This window comes from Corythoichthys intestinalis, chromosome 17, assembly GCF_030265065.1.
Source record: "Corythoichthys intestinalis isolate RoL2023-P3 chromosome 17, ASM3026506v1, whole genome shotgun sequence".
Lineage (NCBI taxonomy): Eukaryota > Metazoa > Chordata > Actinopteri > Syngnathiformes > Syngnathidae > Corythoichthys > Corythoichthys intestinalis.
The window spans coordinates 1727895-1749282 of NC_080411.1; the positions used below are offsets into that span (position 1 = coordinate 1727895).

The 21388-nt window shown below is 43.6% G+C and overlaps 1 protein-coding gene across 1 annotated transcript; it reads left to right on the plus strand.

Annotated features, from left to right (window-relative positions):
* The first annotated feature begins 1703 nt into the window (after positions 1-1703).
* On the plus strand, positions 1704-20504 carry tor4aa (torsin family 4, member Aa). Its single transcript, XM_057819638.1, has 3 exons — positions 1704-2913; positions 10951-11352; positions 15508-20504. Exons 1-3 carry the CDS (start codon positions 2698-2700, stop codon positions 16330-16332), a joined length of 1443 nt encoding a protein of 480 aa, XP_057675621.1. The 5' UTR covers positions 1704-2697; the 3' UTR covers positions 16333-20504.
* The last annotated feature ends 884 nt before the right edge of the window (positions 20505-21388 follow it).

Here is a 21388-nt window from a genome sequence, read left to right on the forward strand (position 1 = left end):
AAAATGGCACCCTTCAAATCTCAGAGACCTGCAGCAGCTGGCCAAAGAAGAATGGTCTAAAATTCCAGCTGAGTATTTTAAGAAACTCATTGATGGATACCGGAAGCGGTTGTTTGCAGTTGTTTTGTCTCAAGGTTGTGCTACCAAGTATTAGGCTGAGGGTGCCAATACTTTTGTCCGCCCCATTTTTGGCAGTTTTGTGTAAAATGATAATGCCCCCCCCCCCTTTCTCTCTTGTGTTTTTTTCATTGCAAGCAAAATTAATGAAGATATTATTACCAAAGCATTTGTAATTGCAATCATTTTCTGGGACAAATTGAGCATTATCTTACAGAATTGCAGGGGTGCCAATACTTTTGGCCAGCAGTGTAAATAGCTATTAGTTGGTTTAAAGTGAGCGTGGGTAGCCCCTATCTCTAAATGTCATAATTATTACTGTCAACAGAAAGTGCTCCCGAAATGTCCCCAAAACAACAGGAAGTGATCTGATATCCCCATGACGTTGAGAAGGCTTCGGCAGTCTGACTGCAGGCCGCAGCCACGCTACAAACCATTGCTGGTGGTATGAAAAAATTGTTCTTTACCCTAAACCTTCTGTTTACTTTCGACGTGAAAGATTTAAAACCGTTTCGTGATTTAAAGATAGATTCAAGTCAAGATTTTGCCAATTTAGGAGTATTTTAGGTAAAAAGTTACTCACCTTAGGTTTGCTACAACAGAGCCTTCCTGAGAAGTATACTGCTTTAAGTTGGCAGCTGTTTACTAACGCCGGTGAGTCTGTCATTTTGCATCTAGTTCTATGTACATGTGATATCTATGAGACACATCAGACGCGACCACCCTAGAATCATGTGGGCGTAGTTTGGAGGCCGTCGGCTGCAGTCAGGAATTATTAAGGACGTGGCCCAGAAATGTCCCCAAATCAACAGGAAGTGACTTGATATCACCAAGACTTGCCCCAGAAATGTCCCCAAATCAACAGAAAGTGACCTGATATCATGAGGACATGACCCAGAAATGTCCCCAAATCAACAGGAGGTGACCTGATATCAACATGAGTGTCCCCGAAATGTCCCCAAATCAACAGGAAGTGAACTGATATCAGCAGGACATGTTCCCAAATCAACAGGAAGTGACCTGATATCACTAGGACATGACCCAGAAATGTCCCCAAATCAACAGGAAGTGACCTGATATCAACAGGACATGTCCCCAAATCAACAGGAAGTGACCTGGTATCACTAGGACATGACCCAGAATTGTCCCCAAATCAACAGGAAGTTACTTGATATCACCAAGACTTGCCCCACAAATGTCCCCAAATCAACAGAAAGTGACCTGATATCATGAGGACACGGCCCAGAAATGTCCCCAAATCAACAGGAAGTGACCTGATATCAACATGAGTGTCCCCGAAATGTCCCCAAATCAACAGGAAGTGAACTGATATCAGCAGGACATGTCCCCAAATCAACAGGAAATGACCTGATCTCACTAGGACATGTCCCCAAACCAACAGGAAGTGACCTGATATCACTAGGACATGACCCAGAGATGTCCCCAAATTAACAGGAAGTGACCTGATATCACCAGGACATGTCCCAGAAATGTCCCCAAATTAACAGGAAGTGTCCCTGAACTGTCCCCAAATCAACAGGAAGTGACCTGATATCCCTAGGACATGACCCAGAAATGTCCCCAAATCAACAGAAAGTGACCTGATATCATCAAAAAGTGTCCCCGAAATGTCCCCAAATTAACAGGAAGTGACCTGATATCACTAGGAGATGACCCAGAAATGTCCCCAAATTAACAGGAAGTGTCTGTGAAATGTCCCCAAATTAACAGGAAGTGACCTCACCTGATATCACCAGGACATGTCCCAGAAATGTCTCCAAATTAACAGGAAGTGTCCCTGAATTGTCCCCAAAACAACAGGAAGTGACCTGATATCATGAGTACATGACCCAGAAATGTCCCTAAATCAACAGGAAGTGACCTGATATCAACAAAAAGTGTCCCCAAATCAACAGGAAGTGACCTGATATCAACAGGACATGACCCAGAAATGTCCCCAAATTAACAGGAAGTGTCTGTGAAATGTCACCAAATCAACAGGAAGTGACCTGATATCACCAGGACATGTCCCAGAAATGTCCCCATATCAACAGGAAGTGGCCCATCACTAGGACATGACCCCAAAATCAACAGGAAGTAACCTGATATCAACAGGAAAGGTCCCACTTGCTAGTTCTTCTTTTTCTCACTGGCCTTTGAGATAAGACAAACACTGGGCTAGATTGTGGCGTCATTGACAAATTCTTATTGGGCTACCCATTTTCAAGACCTTATTTCCCAAAGTAGTCCAAGGCATCAAGCAAGGTTGTGTCAGGGATCATGAAGGAATGTTCTGAACGTGATGATTACTTCAGAGTTTGAGGCTGAAGGCCAGCATTCCAGTGATGCAATTGGTCTGCAACAGGACTTTATTTCTTTTGTCGTTTATTACTGCATAAGTTATTGAAGTATTGTAATGTTATTGAAATACCTTAACAGTTCATCCATTGCCATAAATGATCTGTTCCGCATATGAAGATGGCCCTCTAGCCATCGCAGTCATACGAGCTGATTTTTCGCAGAGGATAAAGAATACGCGCCTTTATTTATGAGCCAAATTTGAGTTCGTAGCACCGGTGAATGGAGGTGAACAGTGCTTCTTGCAGACTGCTTTTTCCATTAGGCAAAAAAAAAAAAAAAAAAAAAGGAAGTGTTGTAACGCAGGATGAAGGAGGCGGAGCCGCCGGCCCAACCGCCTGCTCGCAGGTCTGTCCGGCCGTCTCACACAAAGCCAGGAGCTGCTCACAATGGAGTTTGCCAGTGCAGCGCTGTGAGCGCTGTGTCAACACCTTGCAGGTGAGGCACACTTATTGTCTTTTGCGCCTTTGGAAAGCTTTCGGCGCCGACCGACTCACTCTGAGCGGCCACGTCGCTTTCAGGAGGAAGGGGGGAAAGAAGTCTGTGATATGTTTGGAATGCGGCCTCCCGCCCAGGTCCCGGCTTGTTGCGAGACGAGTTTTGGATTGGCCGCCTCTTCGAGATTACTTGCTAACTGCTTTAACACTGGCAGCCAAAGCACATTCTCATGACGTCATCCGAAAGCGTCTTGAGTGTTGTCACTCATATTTTCAAAGCGCGCTCATAGATGACTACAGTTACTGCCATTGACGGCGATATACGTCATAAGCGGAGTTTAAGGGGAGTGCCAGGCCCACCCGGTGGCCGTAAAGTGTCATTGCATGTAAATAACTTTCCTATATATGCTTTTCAAATTAAAAGTTTTCTGGTAAAATATAGGGCTTTCAAAATTATCGCGTTAACGCGCGTTAAGTAATTTTTTAAATTAATCACGTTAAAATATTTGACGCAATTAAAGCACATGCCACGCTCAAACAGATTAAAATGACAGCACAGTGCAATGTTACTTGTGTTTTTTGGAGTTTTGCTGCCCTCTGCTGGCGCTTGGGTGCGACTGATTTTATGGGCTTAAGCACCCATGAGCATTGTGTAATTATTGACATCAACAGTACAATAGCGGGCGACTAGTTTATTTTTTTGATTGAAAATTTAACAAATTTTATTAAATCGAAAACATTAAGAGGGGTTTTAATATAAAATTTCTATAACTTGTACTAACATTTATCTTTTAAGAACTACAAGTCTTTCTATCCATGGATCGCTTAAAGAGAATGTTAATAATGTTAATGCCATCTTGTTGATTTATTGTTATAATAAACAAATACAGTACTTATGTACCGTATGTTGAATGTATATATCCATCTTGTGTCTTCTCTTTCCATTCCAACAATAATATACAGAAAAATATGGCATATCTTATAGATGGTTTGAATTGCGATTAATTGCAAGTAATTAATTTTTAAGCTGTAATTAACTCGATTAAAAATTTTAATCGTTTGATAGCCCTCGTAAAATATTGTCTATAAAAGTTGTAAGGCAATAAAACAACATAAATAAATGAAATGAACAAAAAAAAAATCGAATGGGTCAAAATTATTTTTCGAAAAGATCATACGACTATTGTGATGATACCATGAGCAAATCGCATCTGCGTGTTCGATTAGTAATGTCTGCTCATCACAGCACACGGAAGTCAGAGATGCGCAGCGAGCTCGAGATGTTTGATAAAAAGCCCACCAGTAGACAGTTAATGTTGATGCGGCTTTTCTGTTCTGTAACTAAAGATCTATCAGTAAAAAAACATCAACTCTTTCAGTATGTTGTCTTATTCAAGAAACCCACAAATACAAAGTAACACAACTAGCACCTTAGACCATAGGCGGAGTTTGACTTTTGGGGCAGGGGGGGCACAACATGTTGATGACCCCGAAACGCAGTGTCAGCCATAAAATTTACCTATAAGAATATTTGTAATAAGTTGACAATGAGCGTTTTTTGTTTCCCATCATTCTAGAGGGGAATTCTAAATCAGGCTGCTTAGGCAATACTTTTCGCCAAGATTGTCATCCATTGAATATGGTACGCCTGCCGGTGTCGTGCCAATATAGTTACCCCAGTCAAAAATTGTATCCCCTGGGCAGAGCCATATGGAGGTAGATTTGTGTCTTTATTATTCAATCAAAAAAGATGCTTCAATTAAAATAATATATTTTCAACCAAAAAAACGTTGCTTCAAAAAAAAACAAGTTTGAATGCAAAAATAAATTTAAAACCTAAATAAAAATAGCTTTCACATGCATTTTTTTTAGATTTTTTTTTTTTTTTAATTGAAGCAACGTTTTTGATTCAAGTAATGTTGTTTTGTGTTTGGGCCACATTTTGGCGAGGACATATTTGTCTTTATTATTCAATCAAAAAAAGTTGCTTCAATTAAAATAATATATTATCAACCAAAAAAAAAATCGCTTCAATAAAAAAAATGAATGCAAAAATAAATTTAAAACTAAAAAAAAAAAAATGCATGTGAAAGCTATTGTTCTTTGATTTTTTTTTTGTTTTGTTTTTTGATTGAAGCAACTTTTTTGATTCAAGTAATGTTGGCTAGGACATATTTGTCTTTATTATTCAATCAAGAAATAAGTTACTTCAAAAAAATATATTTTCAAAAAGAAAAATCCCTTTACTTTTGAATGCGAAAAAATATTTGAGAAATTTGCATTTGAACACTTAATTTTTCATTGAAAAAGTTTTCTTCCTTTTTGTGTTTGGGCTATATTATGAGTAGGACATTTGTGTGTAAATCATTTAATCCCCAAATAAATTGCTTCAAGCAAAAAATATTTTCAATCAAAGAAAAAAATCTTTTGAAAAATAAAACTGCCCTTCACTATTATTATTGTTTTTTTTTTTTGTTTTTTTTTATTGTGAAAATTATATGCAAAGCAAATGACCGTCTAAGTTGCTAGTCACATAATGTTACTTTTTACCCATTATAAAAATATATTTTTTTGTTCATTTCATTCATTTTTGTTGCAGTTTTATTGCTTTACAACTTCTATATATATATAGGAAAGTCATTTACATGCAATCATACTTTTCGGCCACCAGGGGGGCCTGGCCCCCCCTTAAAATCCGCTTATGCCTTAGACGGTCATTTGCTTTGCTTAGCCAAAACCACCTGAGGAAAGAAGAGGCAAGGTGGATATATGTATTTTTTTTCCCAAACCTAAGCTTTCAAAAGCAATAATAACTACTGAGCGAGAACCAAGGATTGAAAATATGGACCGTGAAAAGCCAGAGACCACCGCCAAAATGGTGAGCGGAGTTTCAATTTACCCAACTAAAGATGCTAATTGTACAACAGAGCAACCACCGGTGTCTTCCCAAATTTTGCACCCTTATAATATTTTGCTTCCAAAGCTGTTGTGGCGATGAATAAGCCCTCTTTTACATTCAGTTGGACTCTCAATGTTATCCACAGGGGCTAAATAAAAAAATATTGTAAACAGACATGTTCAACACGAATATGGCGTAAATTGATGCTTAACGACATGGCGAAGACGTAAACAATGAGAGAGCGGCCTGCAGTTTTTGTGTGCAGCTAACATGGCAGGATGTGTCTGAGGAGAACTTTTCTACATGTCCGTCCATGATCAAACTTAATTAAATATTCCTTTATGTAAAGAAAGTTTGTAGTGTTTACTCAATGGATGACGATCTTGGCGAAAAAGTATAGCTGTCCTAGGCAGCCTGATTTAGAGATCCCCTAAAAAAATGATGGGAAAAGAAACTGCTTATTTTCAACTTATTATAAATATTCTTGTAAGTTAATTTTATTGCTGACACTGTGTTTCGGTGTCATCAACATGTTGTGCCCCCCTGCCCCAAAATACAAACTCCGCCTATGATAAACGTTCGTTTGAAGCGGGATGGCGGGCGGCCGCGGGAGGGTGCAGAGGAAGAACTTATTGGCTGCCATTGCAAGCGATAGACACAATCATTCCATTGATGAATTTGAGAGATGAATCAACTGGCTCGTTCCGCCATGAGTCCAATTTTGGGTCAGAAAGCCACCTTAAAAATGTTAAAGTATGCAAAAACAATGAAGATGAATGAGAAAAATCTTCAATGAGTTTATCACAAAGTCCATCCATTTCAAAGGTGTTTCCTTTTTTTTTTTTTTTTTTTTAACTGATGACTGCCACCTTCGGCTGGCCTAAAGCGTACATAGTATTGAGTGCATAGCTGATATAATTAATACAAGGTTGACTTTTTTTGTATTAAAAAACACTTTTTTGCATTTGTCGGATGAAATGTGCTAATTATTTGAGATAGGGATTTTTGTTTTTCTTGACATTTTGCCAAAATCATCAATATTAAAACAATATAAGGCTTGAACTACTTCAGTTGTGTGTAATGAATCTTAAAATATATGAAAGTCTAATGTTTATCAGTACATTACAGAAAATAATGAACTTCATCACAATATGCAAATTTTTTGAGGACTAGTATTTTACATAAATATGTTGAAGCTGTCTCGTCTAGAAGCTGTCTAGAAGCAATGCTAGTCTGTTAGTGAATGTAGCTAGCAGCCGCCTGATATAAACAGAGCTTTTCCGGTGCAAGTTCTTGTGAATAAATGCTTAAATCCCCAATTTTTTCATAGATACGGGGGTAAAACAGTCTCAATTCTTGGTTAAAATCCAAAAACAAAACAAAAAAAGTGCAGCTAGCATTTATTTCACGTAAATATGTCAAAGTACAATGCTAGTCTGTTAGTAAATGTAGCTAGCGGCCGCCATATACAAACATAGTTTTTCCAGTGAAAATTCTTGTAAAAAAATTACGGCTGCAGCTATCGATTATTTTAGTAGTTGAGTAATCGGTGAGCTAGTTATTTCGAATAATCGAGTAATCGGATGAGGAACATGAAAAATTAAAATACCTGAGCTGAGCCTCAAACGATATAATAATAATTAAATAAATAAGGGTCTATGTACAACAAAAGAACAATCGGCTAAATTACATAGCAAAAGCCTGTTAGCTTAGATGCTATAGATGCTAACTTTTTTTTTTTTTTTTTTTTTTTTTTTACAGTTCTCTTAACAAATGGTTCAGATACATATTCCCACCAAAAACGGCTAAATATACCTATACCTCTAACTAAATTACGAATGCATTGAAAAAAACATTAGCGCAAACAAAAACTTGTCTTATATTGGTCTTAACATGGAGCAGCGGGATTCAGCCATGTGAAATCAGGCAGACTAGAGGGCAGTGTATCCACCCAAATCAATAAAACTCAATGCAAACACTTTCAAAATAAACCATTACAACGCCACTTAAATTAAACGAATACTCGAAGCGGCAAAATTTATTTTGAATATTTTTTTTCTAATCTAATACTCGAGTTAATCGATTAATCGTTGCAGAACTAAAATAAATCCCCAAATTCCTTATACATATGGATGTAAAACAGTCTCGATTCTTGGTTAAAAACAAGGAAAACGTGCAGTTAGCATTTATTTTACGTAAATATTACATACATACATTAAATTGCTCAGACCAATCAGACACAGAGACTGCAAGCTGTCATAAAAGCCAGAGGTGGTGCTACTAGATACAAGAGATGTGTTTTGATTGTTATTTCTTTGTTTGTTTCTCATGATTCCATATCTTTTTCCTCAGAATGGAGTGATTCCATGTTTATTTCCCTGTGTTTGCTCTATAAAAGTAACATTTACTGACCACCACAATGTTTTTTATTCATTTCTTTTAGTGTTTCTGAATGCTAACGTGTTGCACTTTTGAAATAATTCATTATTTTTTCAAGCTTTTTATCTGAGTTTGTTCTACATGATAAAATGTCTGAGTGAATGCTCGTCCGAGACTGGTGATTCCATACTTTTTGCAAGGGGTTGTATGATCAAAATTTTCGAATCGCTGGACAGCACTAGTATGTATATCTGCATTTGCTCTGGATAAGCAATCATTGCGTATAGATTTTGTCGCAATACACATTCCCAGGGAAACGTTAAGGCAAAAAGGGTTTTCCTCATGTGCCCATGTATTGACTCATTTCAAAATTAATTGCTGCTTAGTCAACTATCTAAACAATGATTTGCAAAACTTCATAGTTAAGAAAGGAAAAAAAGTCCAAGTGAAGTGCCTGAAAGAATGATAGCAAGTCATCAAAGTGCTTTCAACAACGTCCCACTTGATTTGCGAGTTGTGTAACTTTTCATTCAAACTCCAGCAGCTGCTCAACAGGAAGTGTTATCATTGCAAAAAAAAAAAAAAAAAACTGTGCGTGCGTGTTGATTTACACAGCCTTGTTCATGTTGTGTGCGTATTTCACTGCAGGAAATTGAGGCGTCATGGAACAGGGCAAAAGTGTGGAAAACGGAATGCCTACATCAATAATGCCATACTTTTTTCCCAGAAATTGACAGTGGGTGTGACATATGAATTCTGATTGTTCTTAATGACTTCAAAACTATTTTATGGAGCATAACTGTATTATTATTATTTCAAACTCAAAGTCTTTCAATGAGTTTATCACTAATAGACATCCTATACATTGGAACTGGGAGAGTGGCAGCAAATGTTGGCTCTTTTTTTTTTTTTTCAAAACCTGTCCTGTTCAGCTGTTTGACACCGAGAATGGAAGTCTAAGTGTCCGGTTGGTCTGAACAGTTTTAATGTTTCACATTGAGAGTATGACATACTCCCATTGTGATCATTCAACATACCGCGTTTATTATGACAAAGCAGCGAACAGGAAGGGGTCATTGGGGAACAGAAGAAAAGAAACACCAGAAAAGAAAGACAAACAACAACAAGAAATACATTGGACGTCTACACTAACTATGAATATGTTGGTGCTATCGTCAGCTAGATGTATTTCCGGTTGACACCATGTGGGGGGGCCTGTTGACCAGGGAAAGGAAGGGGGGTGTTTATAAGATAAGTGATTGGGAGGGATGGAGTGTAGAAAATCAGCTCTGTGATCTAGAAACCAGTAATTGTGTGAATCCCTTGTGAGTGTAAGCCCGTTGGCAACCGACCTTACGCCGCCCCATTGGCCATCCCGGCACCAAGGACCCCCCCCAAATCACATCCAGCCATGCGCGAGCCCCATCAAACACGCGACAGCCACGCAGGCGAGCAGAGACGGGCGCCACCCCAGGGCCACGGTCCCCACCCAGCCAGCCCGGGGAGGGAGGGCAGGCGGGGAGGGGGGGTTGCAGCACAGCCCATCCCTCCTCCTGGAGCCCAGCAAAGGGATCCAAGCATCACACCCCAGGGATCCAGGGTGATCCCCCGGGCCACCCGCTCCCCCAGTCAACCGGCCTTCAGGAATGGGAAGAGGGGACGCGCCACTAACCCCACGCCAACCCCCGTCCGCCCACCCGGCCACAGCCGCAGCCCCCCAATCGGCAAAGCACACCACGGGACCCCCAACGGCCCACCATGCCCAGGACAGTGCAGGTCCCCCGCTGGAGCAGGCGACACACCGGCGTCTAGCCGGCGACCCGCGACGGAGCGCAAGGCAGATACCCAAGCAGAGAAGAGAGGGGACGGCAGAAGCAGGAGAACGCCGAGGGGCCGCCGCGGGGTGACGCGAGATCGGAGCCCCGACCTCCCACGACTCCCGCGGCCAGCAGCCCAGGCAGAGGGGAGGCTAAGCCCGGGGAGCCACGCCATAGAGAAAAAGTGTGGGACCCACCTACCACCCTATTGCTGTGGCCCCCAGGTCCCCGGCTGGCAGCCATTACCCAGCACCGTGATGGGATTGTGTGGGGAGGGTAGTGCAATGTATGCATTAAAATAGGAGAGCTGAGAATGTTTGTTCATTCTTAACTTCCAGTTGATTTGGGGGCATCACTTCCTGCTCATTTTGGGATACTTCCTGTTTATTTAGGTTCAGCGCAAGGTCCATTCCAGTTGATTTTGGGGCATTCCTTGTTCACGTTGTAAGGTACGAGATGGGGGAACCAGTTACGTACCACGAGCACAGGTTTTTATTGAGATTGGCGGGCAATGAACACAAACGGGAAGTGGAGGAACGGCGTGGTCGGGTCGAGAGGGTCAGGCAGAAGTGTTGTAGTTGGGTCAAGCAGAAGACTGCTGAGCAGGTCAATTGGTCAAGGACGGTCAACAAGCAGGATTGTGCTGTATCGTTGACAGTCTGACACTGACTGTTTCGAGGCTGTGCCTTAAATGCACAGCTGTTAACAGGTTGCAGGTGGTGGTATTTAGGTGTGATTGGGAGATTAGCTTCATGATAGGTGGAGTGGCAGCAGGCTGAGTGTGTTGGATTAAATTTTTGAAACTTTTTTTTAATGTACATTTTCATCATCTTTGATAAACTATAACCGCACATACATAGATATGAGAGTTAGTTCCTTTCCGGCTTTGTCACTTTAAACAAATGTTTTTTTTGTTTGTTTGTTTCTGTCGCCGAGCGAGCAGATGACATCTGGGGAGAGCAGCTCGTCGGAGGACGATGAGCAGGAAGAGACACGGCCCGAGGGCGGCGGCGGCGGCGGCGGCGCCAGCCTTTCGGGCATCTCGTCCACCCTGCGCGCCGTCGTCCGCATCAAACAAAAGTACCAGGCCTTGAAAAAACGGAGGCAAGAGATGGCACTTCTAGCGGGCGAGGGGTTCCCGGGGGCCCCGGTCCGCACCAGCCCAAAGATCTTCACCTTCGACACCGCCACCGCTCACGCCGTGTCGTCGCCCCTGAGGAAGAAGCGCAAGAAGAAGAGGAGGGTGCTCTTCCCTAACAGGAGGAAGAGAAAAGCGGCTGGGCCCACCGAGCCGAGTCACGCCCGCTTTTGTCTCTATCTGCTCAGCGCCATACTCTTTCTTCAGGTATGCCGTCTTTAAAACACACTACCTGCCTTACTGACTATATTGGAGATTAGAACCGATCAAGTCAATTCAACATTTTGAACTCATTGGCGGCGATAGATGTCCAATCCTCGTGAAGTGGGGAGGTGAAGTTACCCTAAAATGCATAGATATAAAAAAACTAGAGTTGAAAAATGCGCCGTGAGCCACTTGAGTGCCCTAATGACCCTAGGAGCGATGCTGTTGGGGGCTTTTGCCCCTGGTAGTGTTTCACATGACAGATTGGTCCAAGGCGAAGGGTCAGAAAAAGAACGGTTCAGAAGACCCTGATGGACGGTAAAAACAGGAGTAAGTGTACCTGGCCCGGAGGAGTACCTGGGCTCTCCCCTGGACCCGGGCCTGGGGCTGGGCCAGTGTGCGATCACCTAGTGGTCGGGCCTTCGCCCATGGGGCCCGGCCGGGCACAGCCCGAACCGGATACATGGGCTCATCGTCCCGTGGACCCACCACTAGCAGGTTGAATCCATAGGGTCCGGTGCAATGTAGCAGACCAAAGCGGGGACCTTGGCGGTCTGATCCCCGGTTGTGGAAACTGTCATTTGGAACATGGAACGTCACCTCTCTGGCGGGGAGGGAGCAGGAGCTTGCGGAAGAGGTTGAGCGATTCCGGCTAGAAATAGTCAGCCTCACCTCGACACATAGCTCTGGCTCTGGAACCCAGGTCCTCGAGAGGGTTTGGACACTCTCCTTTTCTGGAGTTTCTACAGAGGATAGGCGGAGGGCTGGGGGGGGGGGGGGTCTTTTGATAGCCCCATGGCTTTCTGCCTCTGTGTTGCAGTTTACCCCGGTGTATGAAAGGGTCACTTCCCTGCGCCTTAGGGTCGGGGAACGGGCTCTCACTATTATCAGTGCATATGCACCAAATGGTAGTGCAGATTACCCACCCTTTTTGGAATCCCTTGGAAGGGTACTGCAAAGTGCCCAGAAAAGGGGACCCCATTGTCCTACTGGGGGACTTCAACGCCCACGTGGTCAATGACAGTGTGACCTGGAGATGAGTGGTTGGAAGGAATGGTCTGCCTGATCGGAACCCAAGTGGTTTTCAGTTAGTGGACTTCTGTGCTACCTACAGTTTGGCCATAACGAACACCATATTCGAAAATAAGGATGTTTATTAGTGCACATGGCACCAGGACACCTGCTGCTGTATGTTCTGGACACTCGGGTAAAGAGAGGAGCAGAGCTGTCAACTGACCACCACCTGGTTGTGAGTTGGATCAGATGGCAGGTGAAGAAGCCGCGCAGACCTGGTAGGCCTAAACGAATAGTGAGGGTCTGCTGGGAACGCTTGGCGCAGGTACCTGTCAGACTGATTTTCAACTCGCACCGGAGCTTCGACCGCATTTTGGGGGCAGTGGGGGACATTGACTCTGAATGGGCTTTGTTTCGCTCGCCATTGTCGAGGCGGTTGCTGAGAGCCGTGGCCGCAAGGTAGCTGGGACCAGTCGTGATGGTAACCCTCGAACCAGATGGTGGACACCAGAGGTGAGGGGGGCCATCAGGCTGAAGAAGGAGGCCTACAAGGAATGGTTGCCTGTGGGTCTCCTGAGACAGCTGACTGTTACCGGCGGGCCAAGCGGAGTGCAGCTGTGGCAGTCGCCTAGCAAAGACTCTGATGAATTTGGTGAGTCTATGGAGGAAGACTATCCGTCCGGCGCCAGGGGGGAAGGCGGCATCTCACCCACATTGTTTACAGTGGGAGCAGGGAGCTACTGCCTTCAACTGAGGACATTGTCGGGTGGTGGAAGGAGAACTTTGAGGACCTCCTTAATCCCACCAACACACATTCCATGGAGGAAACGGTGCCGAGAGACCTGGGGTTGGTTGGGTCAATCACTGGTCGCCGAGGTAGTGAAATTACTCCGCGGCGGCATAGCTCCGGGGATTGATGAAGTCCGCCCTGGGTATCTCAAGGCTTTGGATGTTGCAGGGCTGTCTTGGTTGATGTGCCTGTGCAACATTGCATGGTCATCGGAGGCAGTGCCTTTCGAATGGCAAATCGTAGTCGCTATCTTTAAGAAAGGCGACCAGAGCATGTGTTCCAACTATCAGGGGATTACACTCCTCAGTGTCCCCGGGAAAGTCTACGTCAGGGTACTGGAAAGGAGGCTCCGGTCGATAGTTGAACCTCAGATTGAGGAGGAACATTGTGGTTTTCATCCTGGCCATGGAACCACGCGAGGGTGCTTGAGGGGACATTGGAGTTTGCCAATTCAGTCCACATGTGTTTTGTGGATTTGGAGAAGGCTTATGACCGTGTCACCAGGGGCACCCCTTGGGGGGTATTCAAGGAGTATGGGGTGGATGGCCCTCTGCTAGGGCCCATCTAGTCCCTCTACCACAGGAGTATGAGTCTGGTCCGTGTGGCCGGCAATAAGGCGGACCTGTTCCTGGTGAGGGTTGGACTCCGCCAGGGCTGCCCTTTGTCACCGGTTCTGTTCGTGATTTTCATGGACAGATTTTCTAGGCGCAGCCGGGTGTTTGAGGGGGTCGAGTTCGTGGTGGAAGAATCTCATCTCTGCATTTTGCAGAGGTTGTGGTCCTTCTGGGTCCATCGCACAGTGACCTCCAGCTCTCACTGGGACAGTTCGCAGCCGAGTGTGAAGTGGCTGGGATGAGGATCAGCACCTCCAAGTCTAGGCCATGGTTCTCAGCCGGAAAAGGGTGGCTTGCTCGCTCGAGGTCAGGGGTGAGTTCCTGCCCCAGGTGGAGGAGTTTAAGTATCTCGGGATCTTGTTCACGAGTGAGGGTAGGTCGGAGCGTGACATTGACAGGTGGATTGGGGTGGCGTCCACAGTGTTGCAGGCGCTTAACCAGTCTGTTGTGGTGATGAGGAAGCCGAGCCAGAAGGTGAAGCTCTCCATTTACCGGTCAATCTACGTTCCTACCCCCACCTATGGCCATGAACTTTGGGTAATCCGAAAGAGCAAGATCGCGGATACAAGCGGCTGAAATGAGTTTCCTTCGCAGATTGGCCGGGCTCAGCCTTCAAGATAGGGCGAGGAGCCTGGTCATCCGGGAGGGGCTTGGTGTAGAGGCGCTGCTCCTCCATGTCGAGAGGAGCCAGTCAAAATGCTTTGGACATCTGGTTAAAATGCCCCCTGCGCCTCCCTCAGGAGGCGTTTCGGGTATGTCCAACTGGGAGACCACAGGGCCGACCCAGGACACGCTGGAAAGATTATATCTCTAGGCTGGCCTGGGAACGTCTTGGGATTCTCCTAGATGAGCTGGTGGAAGTGGCTGGGGAGAGGGCTGTCTGGGCCTCTTTGCTGAGGCTGCTGCCTACGCGACCCGAATTCGGATAAGCGGGAGACGACGACGGACATGCAGCAAATTAACTGCACATGTCAAATTAATTTTGCATCATTATTTTCAAAATCCAGCCTGAATCAAAGCCATGTTAACACGGTTTGCTATAAGCCAAATCGTATGAACTTGTGATTTTACAAGTTCACCCACTTAGAAAATAGGTAGACGTCTGAAATTTCAATCATAGATGCATTTCCAATTATAGAGACATAATCTAAATTTTAAAAGTCCGAAACTCACCCCCCACCCCACCTTATTGTTAATTTCATTCATTTAAAAATTTTTTTTTATTGCTGTACAACTTTTATAGACAACATTTACAGGCAAAGTCCTAATTTTAAATTCATATATTGGAAAGTCAGTTATATGCAATGACATTTTCGGCCACCAAGGGGGGCTAAGCAACCCACCCCCGCCCCGGGCCTCCCTTAGTCTCCACGTATGTTTGAGGTGTCCTACCCGGAAAATTCCTTATGTTGAGACGTTCGTGAGTAGAGGTAACACTGTATATATGACATCCTACGTCAGGGGTGGGCAAACTATTCCACAAAGGGCCTCAGTGGGTGCAGGTTTTTGTTGCAACCCATTAAGAGGACACATTTTCACCAATCTGCTGTTTTACAAGTGCAATCAGTCGATTGCAGTCAGGTGCTTCTCACTTCTGCTGAAACCTCATTGGTTATACTATCTGTGCTGGGTCAGTTGGAACAAAGACCAGGACCCACTGCGGCCCTCGAGGACCGGTTTGCCCACCCCTGTCCTACGTAGACAGTTGAGATCACCTCGTCATTTTGTGCACTCGGGCAGGTGTACAACGCCATCGAGAACCTGGATGACCACGTGATCCGCTACGATCTGGAAGGTCTGGAGAAGACTCTGGGCAGGGAGGTGTTTGGCCAGCAAGGGGCGGTGGAGGCACTGCTCTGGCACTTGAGGGACTTCCTCTCCACCTACGTGCACAACAGGCCGCTGGCGCTGTCGTTGCACGGGCCCGTCGGTGTGGGCAAAAGCCACCTTGGCCGCCTGCTGACCGGACACTTTCGCTCGGTGCTGGGAGAGCCCCTGGTGCTGCAGTACTTCGCGTTGCACCACTGCCCCCCGGAAGAAGCCGACGGCGCCGGCTGCGCCCGCCGACTCACAGCTTCCATCGCCGAGTTGGTGGAGCTGGGCGATCGAGAGGAGAAGATCCCGCTGTTCGTGCTGGACGAGGCCGAGCACATGCGCAGGGAGGTCCTGGACGCCCTGCTGGAGCTGGTGGACTCTCCCCCAGCCAACCACTACCTAAACGCCGTCTACGTGCTCCTGGGCGACCTGGGCCACGAGCTCATCGCCGAGCACCTGCTGCGTAACGCCTCGGCGGGGACGCCGGCCGACGCGGCGCCCGCGCTCAGACGCCACCTGGAGAGCCGCCACCCGCTCTGGGCCCGGCTCCACCTACTGCCTCTAGGACTCCTCGAGAAAAGGCACGTGGCCCGCTGTTTTACGGACGAGATGAGCCAGGAGGGCTTCTATCCGGACCACGCCCACGTGGAGCGCCTGGCCGCCGAGATCCGCTATTATCCACCCGTGGGGGCGAAGGAGTATTCTGTCACCGGCTGTAAGCAGGTGGTGGCCAAGGTCAATTTGCTGTGACCCCCGCTTGCCCTCTGATTTAAAAAAAAAAAAAAAAAAAAACAGAAGTGGGCCAGTCCTCAATCATAGACTTCATAATGATATTGACGGGGCGCGGAGCCGATTAATAGGGGGCCTATCTCCGTCAAAGCTGACCGAGTGGAAACACAGACAAAGAGCTTTTTACGTTGAAAATTCTTGTGAATAAATGCTTAAATCCCTGAATTCTTTATAGATATGAACGTAAAACAGTCTGGATTCTTGGTTAAAAGCAAAAAAAAAAAACGTGAAGCTAGCATTTATTTTACGTAAATATGTTAAATGTGCTGCTAGTCTTTAAGCCACAGTGGCGCCGCCTTATCACAACAAAGAGCTTTTTACGTTGACATTTTTGGGAATAAATGCTTAAATCCCTGAGCTTAAAAACCAAGGTGGCCAAACCGACCCAAGTGTTTTTGAAATAGCTAGTCGTTGTCCGACAGACAGACAGCAACCATTCATATGTAAATGCAACTACTTGACATGCATTGTGATAGTATGCAGCCCAAACGAAGGGGAACACACCAAGGTTGAACTAGTCATGTGATAGTTTGTGTCAGTTCAAGTCAAGCTACATTTATTTACGGAGTTTTACACTTTTTACACATTTTTTAAAACTCACTTCTCCGATACTCTACACACAAAAATAGAAAAAAAATGGCACAAATGTGTACATTGTTTTTGAAAAAAAAAAAAGTATTTTAGAACTCCAATCTGAGTGTAAAGCAGGAGTTGTGTCTATAGTTTAGAAGGACTGAATCAGGGGCATGGATCATGAATTTAGAATACACATTTAGGTCATTATTTGTTGTTTTTGTGTGTGGAGTATAAGAGAAGTGAGCTGAAAAAAATGTGTAAAAAGTGTAATTAGCCATACATAGACTTCATAATTATATTGATGGGGCCGATTAATAGGAGGCCTATCTCCGTCAAAGTTGACCGAGTGGAAACACAGAAAAAGAGCTTTTTGCGTTGAAAATTCTTGGGAATATAAATGCCTAAATCCCTGAATTCTTTATAGATATGGACGTAAAACAATCTCGATTCTTGCTTAAAAGCAAAAGAAAAAAAAAAACGGGCAGTTAGCATTTATTTTATGTAAATATGTTGAATGTGCTGCTAGTCTTTAATTTACTGTGGCGCCGCCTTATCATAACAAAGAGCTTTTTACATTGACATTTTTGGGAATAAATGCTTAAATCCCTGAATTCTTTATAGATATTGACGTAAAATAGTCTCGATTCTTGGTTAAAAGCAAAACAAAAACAAAAAAACTGTTGCACAATCTGTGGGGTGGCGTGGCTCAGTTGTAGAGTATTTATCCCCCAACCCTGAGGTTGTGGGTACGATTCTCCGCTCTGATGAACTCGTCTATATATCCTTGACCAAGACACTGAACCCCATGTTGCTCCTGGTGCTGCGTCATCAGTAGGTGGATGGCGATGTAGTGTAAAGCGCTTTGAGGGGCTTGAAAGTTGGAAAAGCCATATACAAGTATAGTAGTCTTGAAGCCACTGGGGCGCCTACTTATTACAACAAAGAGCTTTTTACGATGAATTTTTTTAGGAATAAATGCTTAAAACCCCGAATACTTTATAGATAGGTACGTAAAACAGCTAAAAGCATAAAAAAAATAAAAAAAAAAACGTGCACTTACCATTTATTTTACGTAAATATTGCGAACTATGACGCCAATCTCATAGCGGTTAATTTCTCCTACTGATTTTTTTCACAATTTCTCAAAATTAGGGCTGTCAAAATTATCGCGTTAACGGGCGGTAATTAATTTTTTAAATTAATCACGTTAAAATATTTGACGCAATTAACACACATGCCCCGCTCAAACAGACTAAAATGACCGTACAGTGTAATGTCCGCTTGTTACTTGTTTTTTGGTGTTTGGCGCCCTCTGCTGGCGTTTGGGTCCAATTGATTATATGGGTTAGTACCATGAGTGAGCATGGTGTAATTATTGTTATCAACAATGGCGACTTACTAGTTTATTTTTTTATTGAAAATTTTACAAATTTTAATAAAACGAAAACATTAAGAGGGGTTTTAATATAAAATTTCTATAACTTGTACTAACATTTATCTTTTAAGAACTACAAGTCTTTCTATCCATGGATTGCTTTAAGAGAATGTTAATAATGTTAATGCCATCTTGTTGATCTATTGTTATAATAAACAAATACAGTACTTATATACCGTATGTTGAATATTCATATCCGTCTTGTGTCTTATCTTTCCATTCCAACAATAATTTACAGAAAAATATGGCATATTTTAGAGATGGTTTGAATTGCGATTAATTATAATTAATTTTTAAGCTGTAATTAACTCGATTAAAAATTTTAAATCGTTTGACAGCCCTACTCAAAATGCATGTGTGGTATGAAAACTACAATAATTACCTTGAAAATCACTCAAATCACTACTGAGACAATGCTTCCTGTTTCTATGCGGTACAGCTTTTGTACTTTTTCAACCTAAATCCGGCGTTGGATCGCTGCATGTGTTGAATAACCGACTTTGACCGACTGAAGTGGAGTGTAGGACGGCCCCCTACTTGAAGGTGTGGCACAGTGTCTGGGGAGTGTGACCCGTCAATATCATTATGAAGTCTATGCCTCAGTGACATCACACAGAAACTTATTGGCTGCCATTGACAGTGACCAGAAATGTGATTCAGAAATGCCACAAAATCAACAGAAAATGACCTGAAATTGTACCTAGACCCACAGAAAGTGACCCGGAAATGCCCCAAAATGAACAGGAAGTCAACCCGGAAATGCCCCAAAAAGCAAATTGAAATGGATCTGGAATTGAACCAAAATGAACAGGAAGTGACCCATAAACAAGCCAAAATTAGGGGCAGTTTACATGGCGACTCTGCGACACAAAGACGCAATGACTGAGTAGCGGACTCGCCTCGCGTGCATATGGTGTCGGCGACGACGAAAAATTCTGAATCCTGCCTCCAAAGCGGAAGAATCCGTTTGCCGGGGATTGAGGGGGGGGGGCTTTCTCGGCATGCATATCAAAGGCTCCCGCGGCGCGAGCCCGCGCAGTTAACGTCAGCACTCGTACACGTCACATTGGGCGTGTGCAGCGGTCCTACTAAGCATTAAAAACAGCAAATATTGCGGAATGTCGGCGTTAATTTACTGTTTTAATAGTATTTTTAAATTAAATATGTTGAACGTTTCAATTTTTGTGCCTTTTTGGACAAAAGAAAAATGCCATTGCTTCGAGTGGGCGGGCATATTTTTTTCCGGGCTGAGGGAGCTTGGTGGGGTCAAAGTGCATCATTCTCTGTCGCCCTGTAAATCTGCACTGCCCCCTAGGGCCTGGCATGAATACTGCATCGTTTTCATGCGGAATAGCGACATTGATCAAATAGAGATGCAAATGCAAATTCGAAATTTTTCGTATTCTCTGATAGTCACCATGTAAACGGCTCCTTAAAAGGAAGTGTTCCGGAAATGCCGGAAATGTATCAGGAAGTGACTTGGAATCGAATGGAAATTAAAAAAAAAGTGAAAAAACATGCCTCTTTCCAATGCTAAATACAGATAAATACATTGAACACACACACACAAAAAAAGTAGGGGGTGTTACTTCGCGGTTTTTCACTTATCGTGGCGGGTTCTGGTCCCCATTAACCGTGAAAAACGGGGATCACTGTACTGTCAGCTTCAAGCTCCGCCTACCATTTTGGAATCTTTTCAAACAAGTATTCCGTCGAAGAAGTTTGAAAATTCTTCTGACCACTTGTGTTCCTATTTTGACTTGAAATCAAAATGAAGGAACACCAGCAAGTGAACGAGCCTGACGTTACAACGCTGTACTGCCACTATTCTGATTTTATGTTCACTACTGAAAAAGAAACAGATTTTTGTGGTAGTAAATGTTTTTCATTGTTTTGTGCTTCACAAACTTTTTTTGTATTTAATAATAAATAAATAAATAAATAAAAAACTCACCCTATCCCAACTGACCCATGGTTGTACAAATGTTGTGTACAATGACTGTTTTTTGGAGGAAATAAATGCCTATACATTATCAGTGTTAGTCATTTTTATGTTATGACTGAAATATGTGTATTTATGTGGTTGGATTAATAGTATGAATTTTTAATCATTTAAAAGCAATATGAGTATATTTAGGAGAATTTACCTGGCGCTGTGACACATTTTTTATTAATAAGGGGCAGCGTTTGCAGAGCCGGCCCAGGCCATTTGGAGGCCCCAAGCAAAATAATGCCAAGGGGCCCATATTTTGGGCTCACCATTTCTTCACAGTGTACTGTGAAAGCCGTACATGCAATCCAACCCATACGTCCATATTTTGTATATTAATCAGATTTTGTTGCCCTGCATACCTTAAACTTCTCACCCCAAATGATTGTCAGTTCTTACAGTAGATGGCGCCAAACCTTTTTTTGGGGATGTACGTTTTTTTCTTTGTTGTTTGTTTTATTTGAGCACCAATCATCACAAAGCAGGTTCAACATCACTCCCCGGGTTGCCAGATTGTAATGACAAGAAAATGGATGTTTGCATAGATAAACAGCAATACGCGCCACATTATTCACGATGCTCTATTAACAACGTATAAAATGAGGTTGCCAGATTGGGGGCCCCCTAGCAGTCAGGGGCCATAAGCAGCTGCATAGTCTGCATCTAGGCTGGGCCGGCCTTGGCCGTTTGTAAAGCAGCACATGCTGAAAATTACAATATTTTCTCACATTTAGCGCCACACAGTGTTTGAAATGGGGTGAAATTTTTAGACTCACATTTTTTTTTTTTTTGCACATTTACAACATTGTTTAGCAACTTAAATATTTATTTTTAAATAAGAAGTTTTGGACCTGATTGTTTAAATCCAGAACTAAATTAAATTAGTGCTGCAACGATTAATCAAGTAACTCGAGTATTCGATGGGAAAAAAAATATTCGAATGAAATTTTGTTGATTCGAATATTTGTTTAAAGTGCCGTTGTAATGGTTTCTTTTGAAAGTGTTTGGGTTTTGTT

Excerpts from the sequence above, each read along its gene's own strand:
- tor4aa (XM_057819638.1), top strand. The coding sequence starts at position 2,698 with ATGGAGGTGAACAGTGCTTCTTGCAGACTGCTTTTTCCATTAGGCAAA. Across the intron at positions 2,914-10,950 it reads GCTGTGTCAACACCTTGCAG|ATGACATCTGGGGAGAGCAG; the intron begins GTGAGGCACACT and ends CCGAGCGAGCAG. Across the intron at positions 11,353-15,507 it reads GCGCCATACTCTTTCTTCAG|GTGTACAACGCCATCGAGAA; the intron begins GTATGCCGTCTT and ends GCACTCGGGCAG.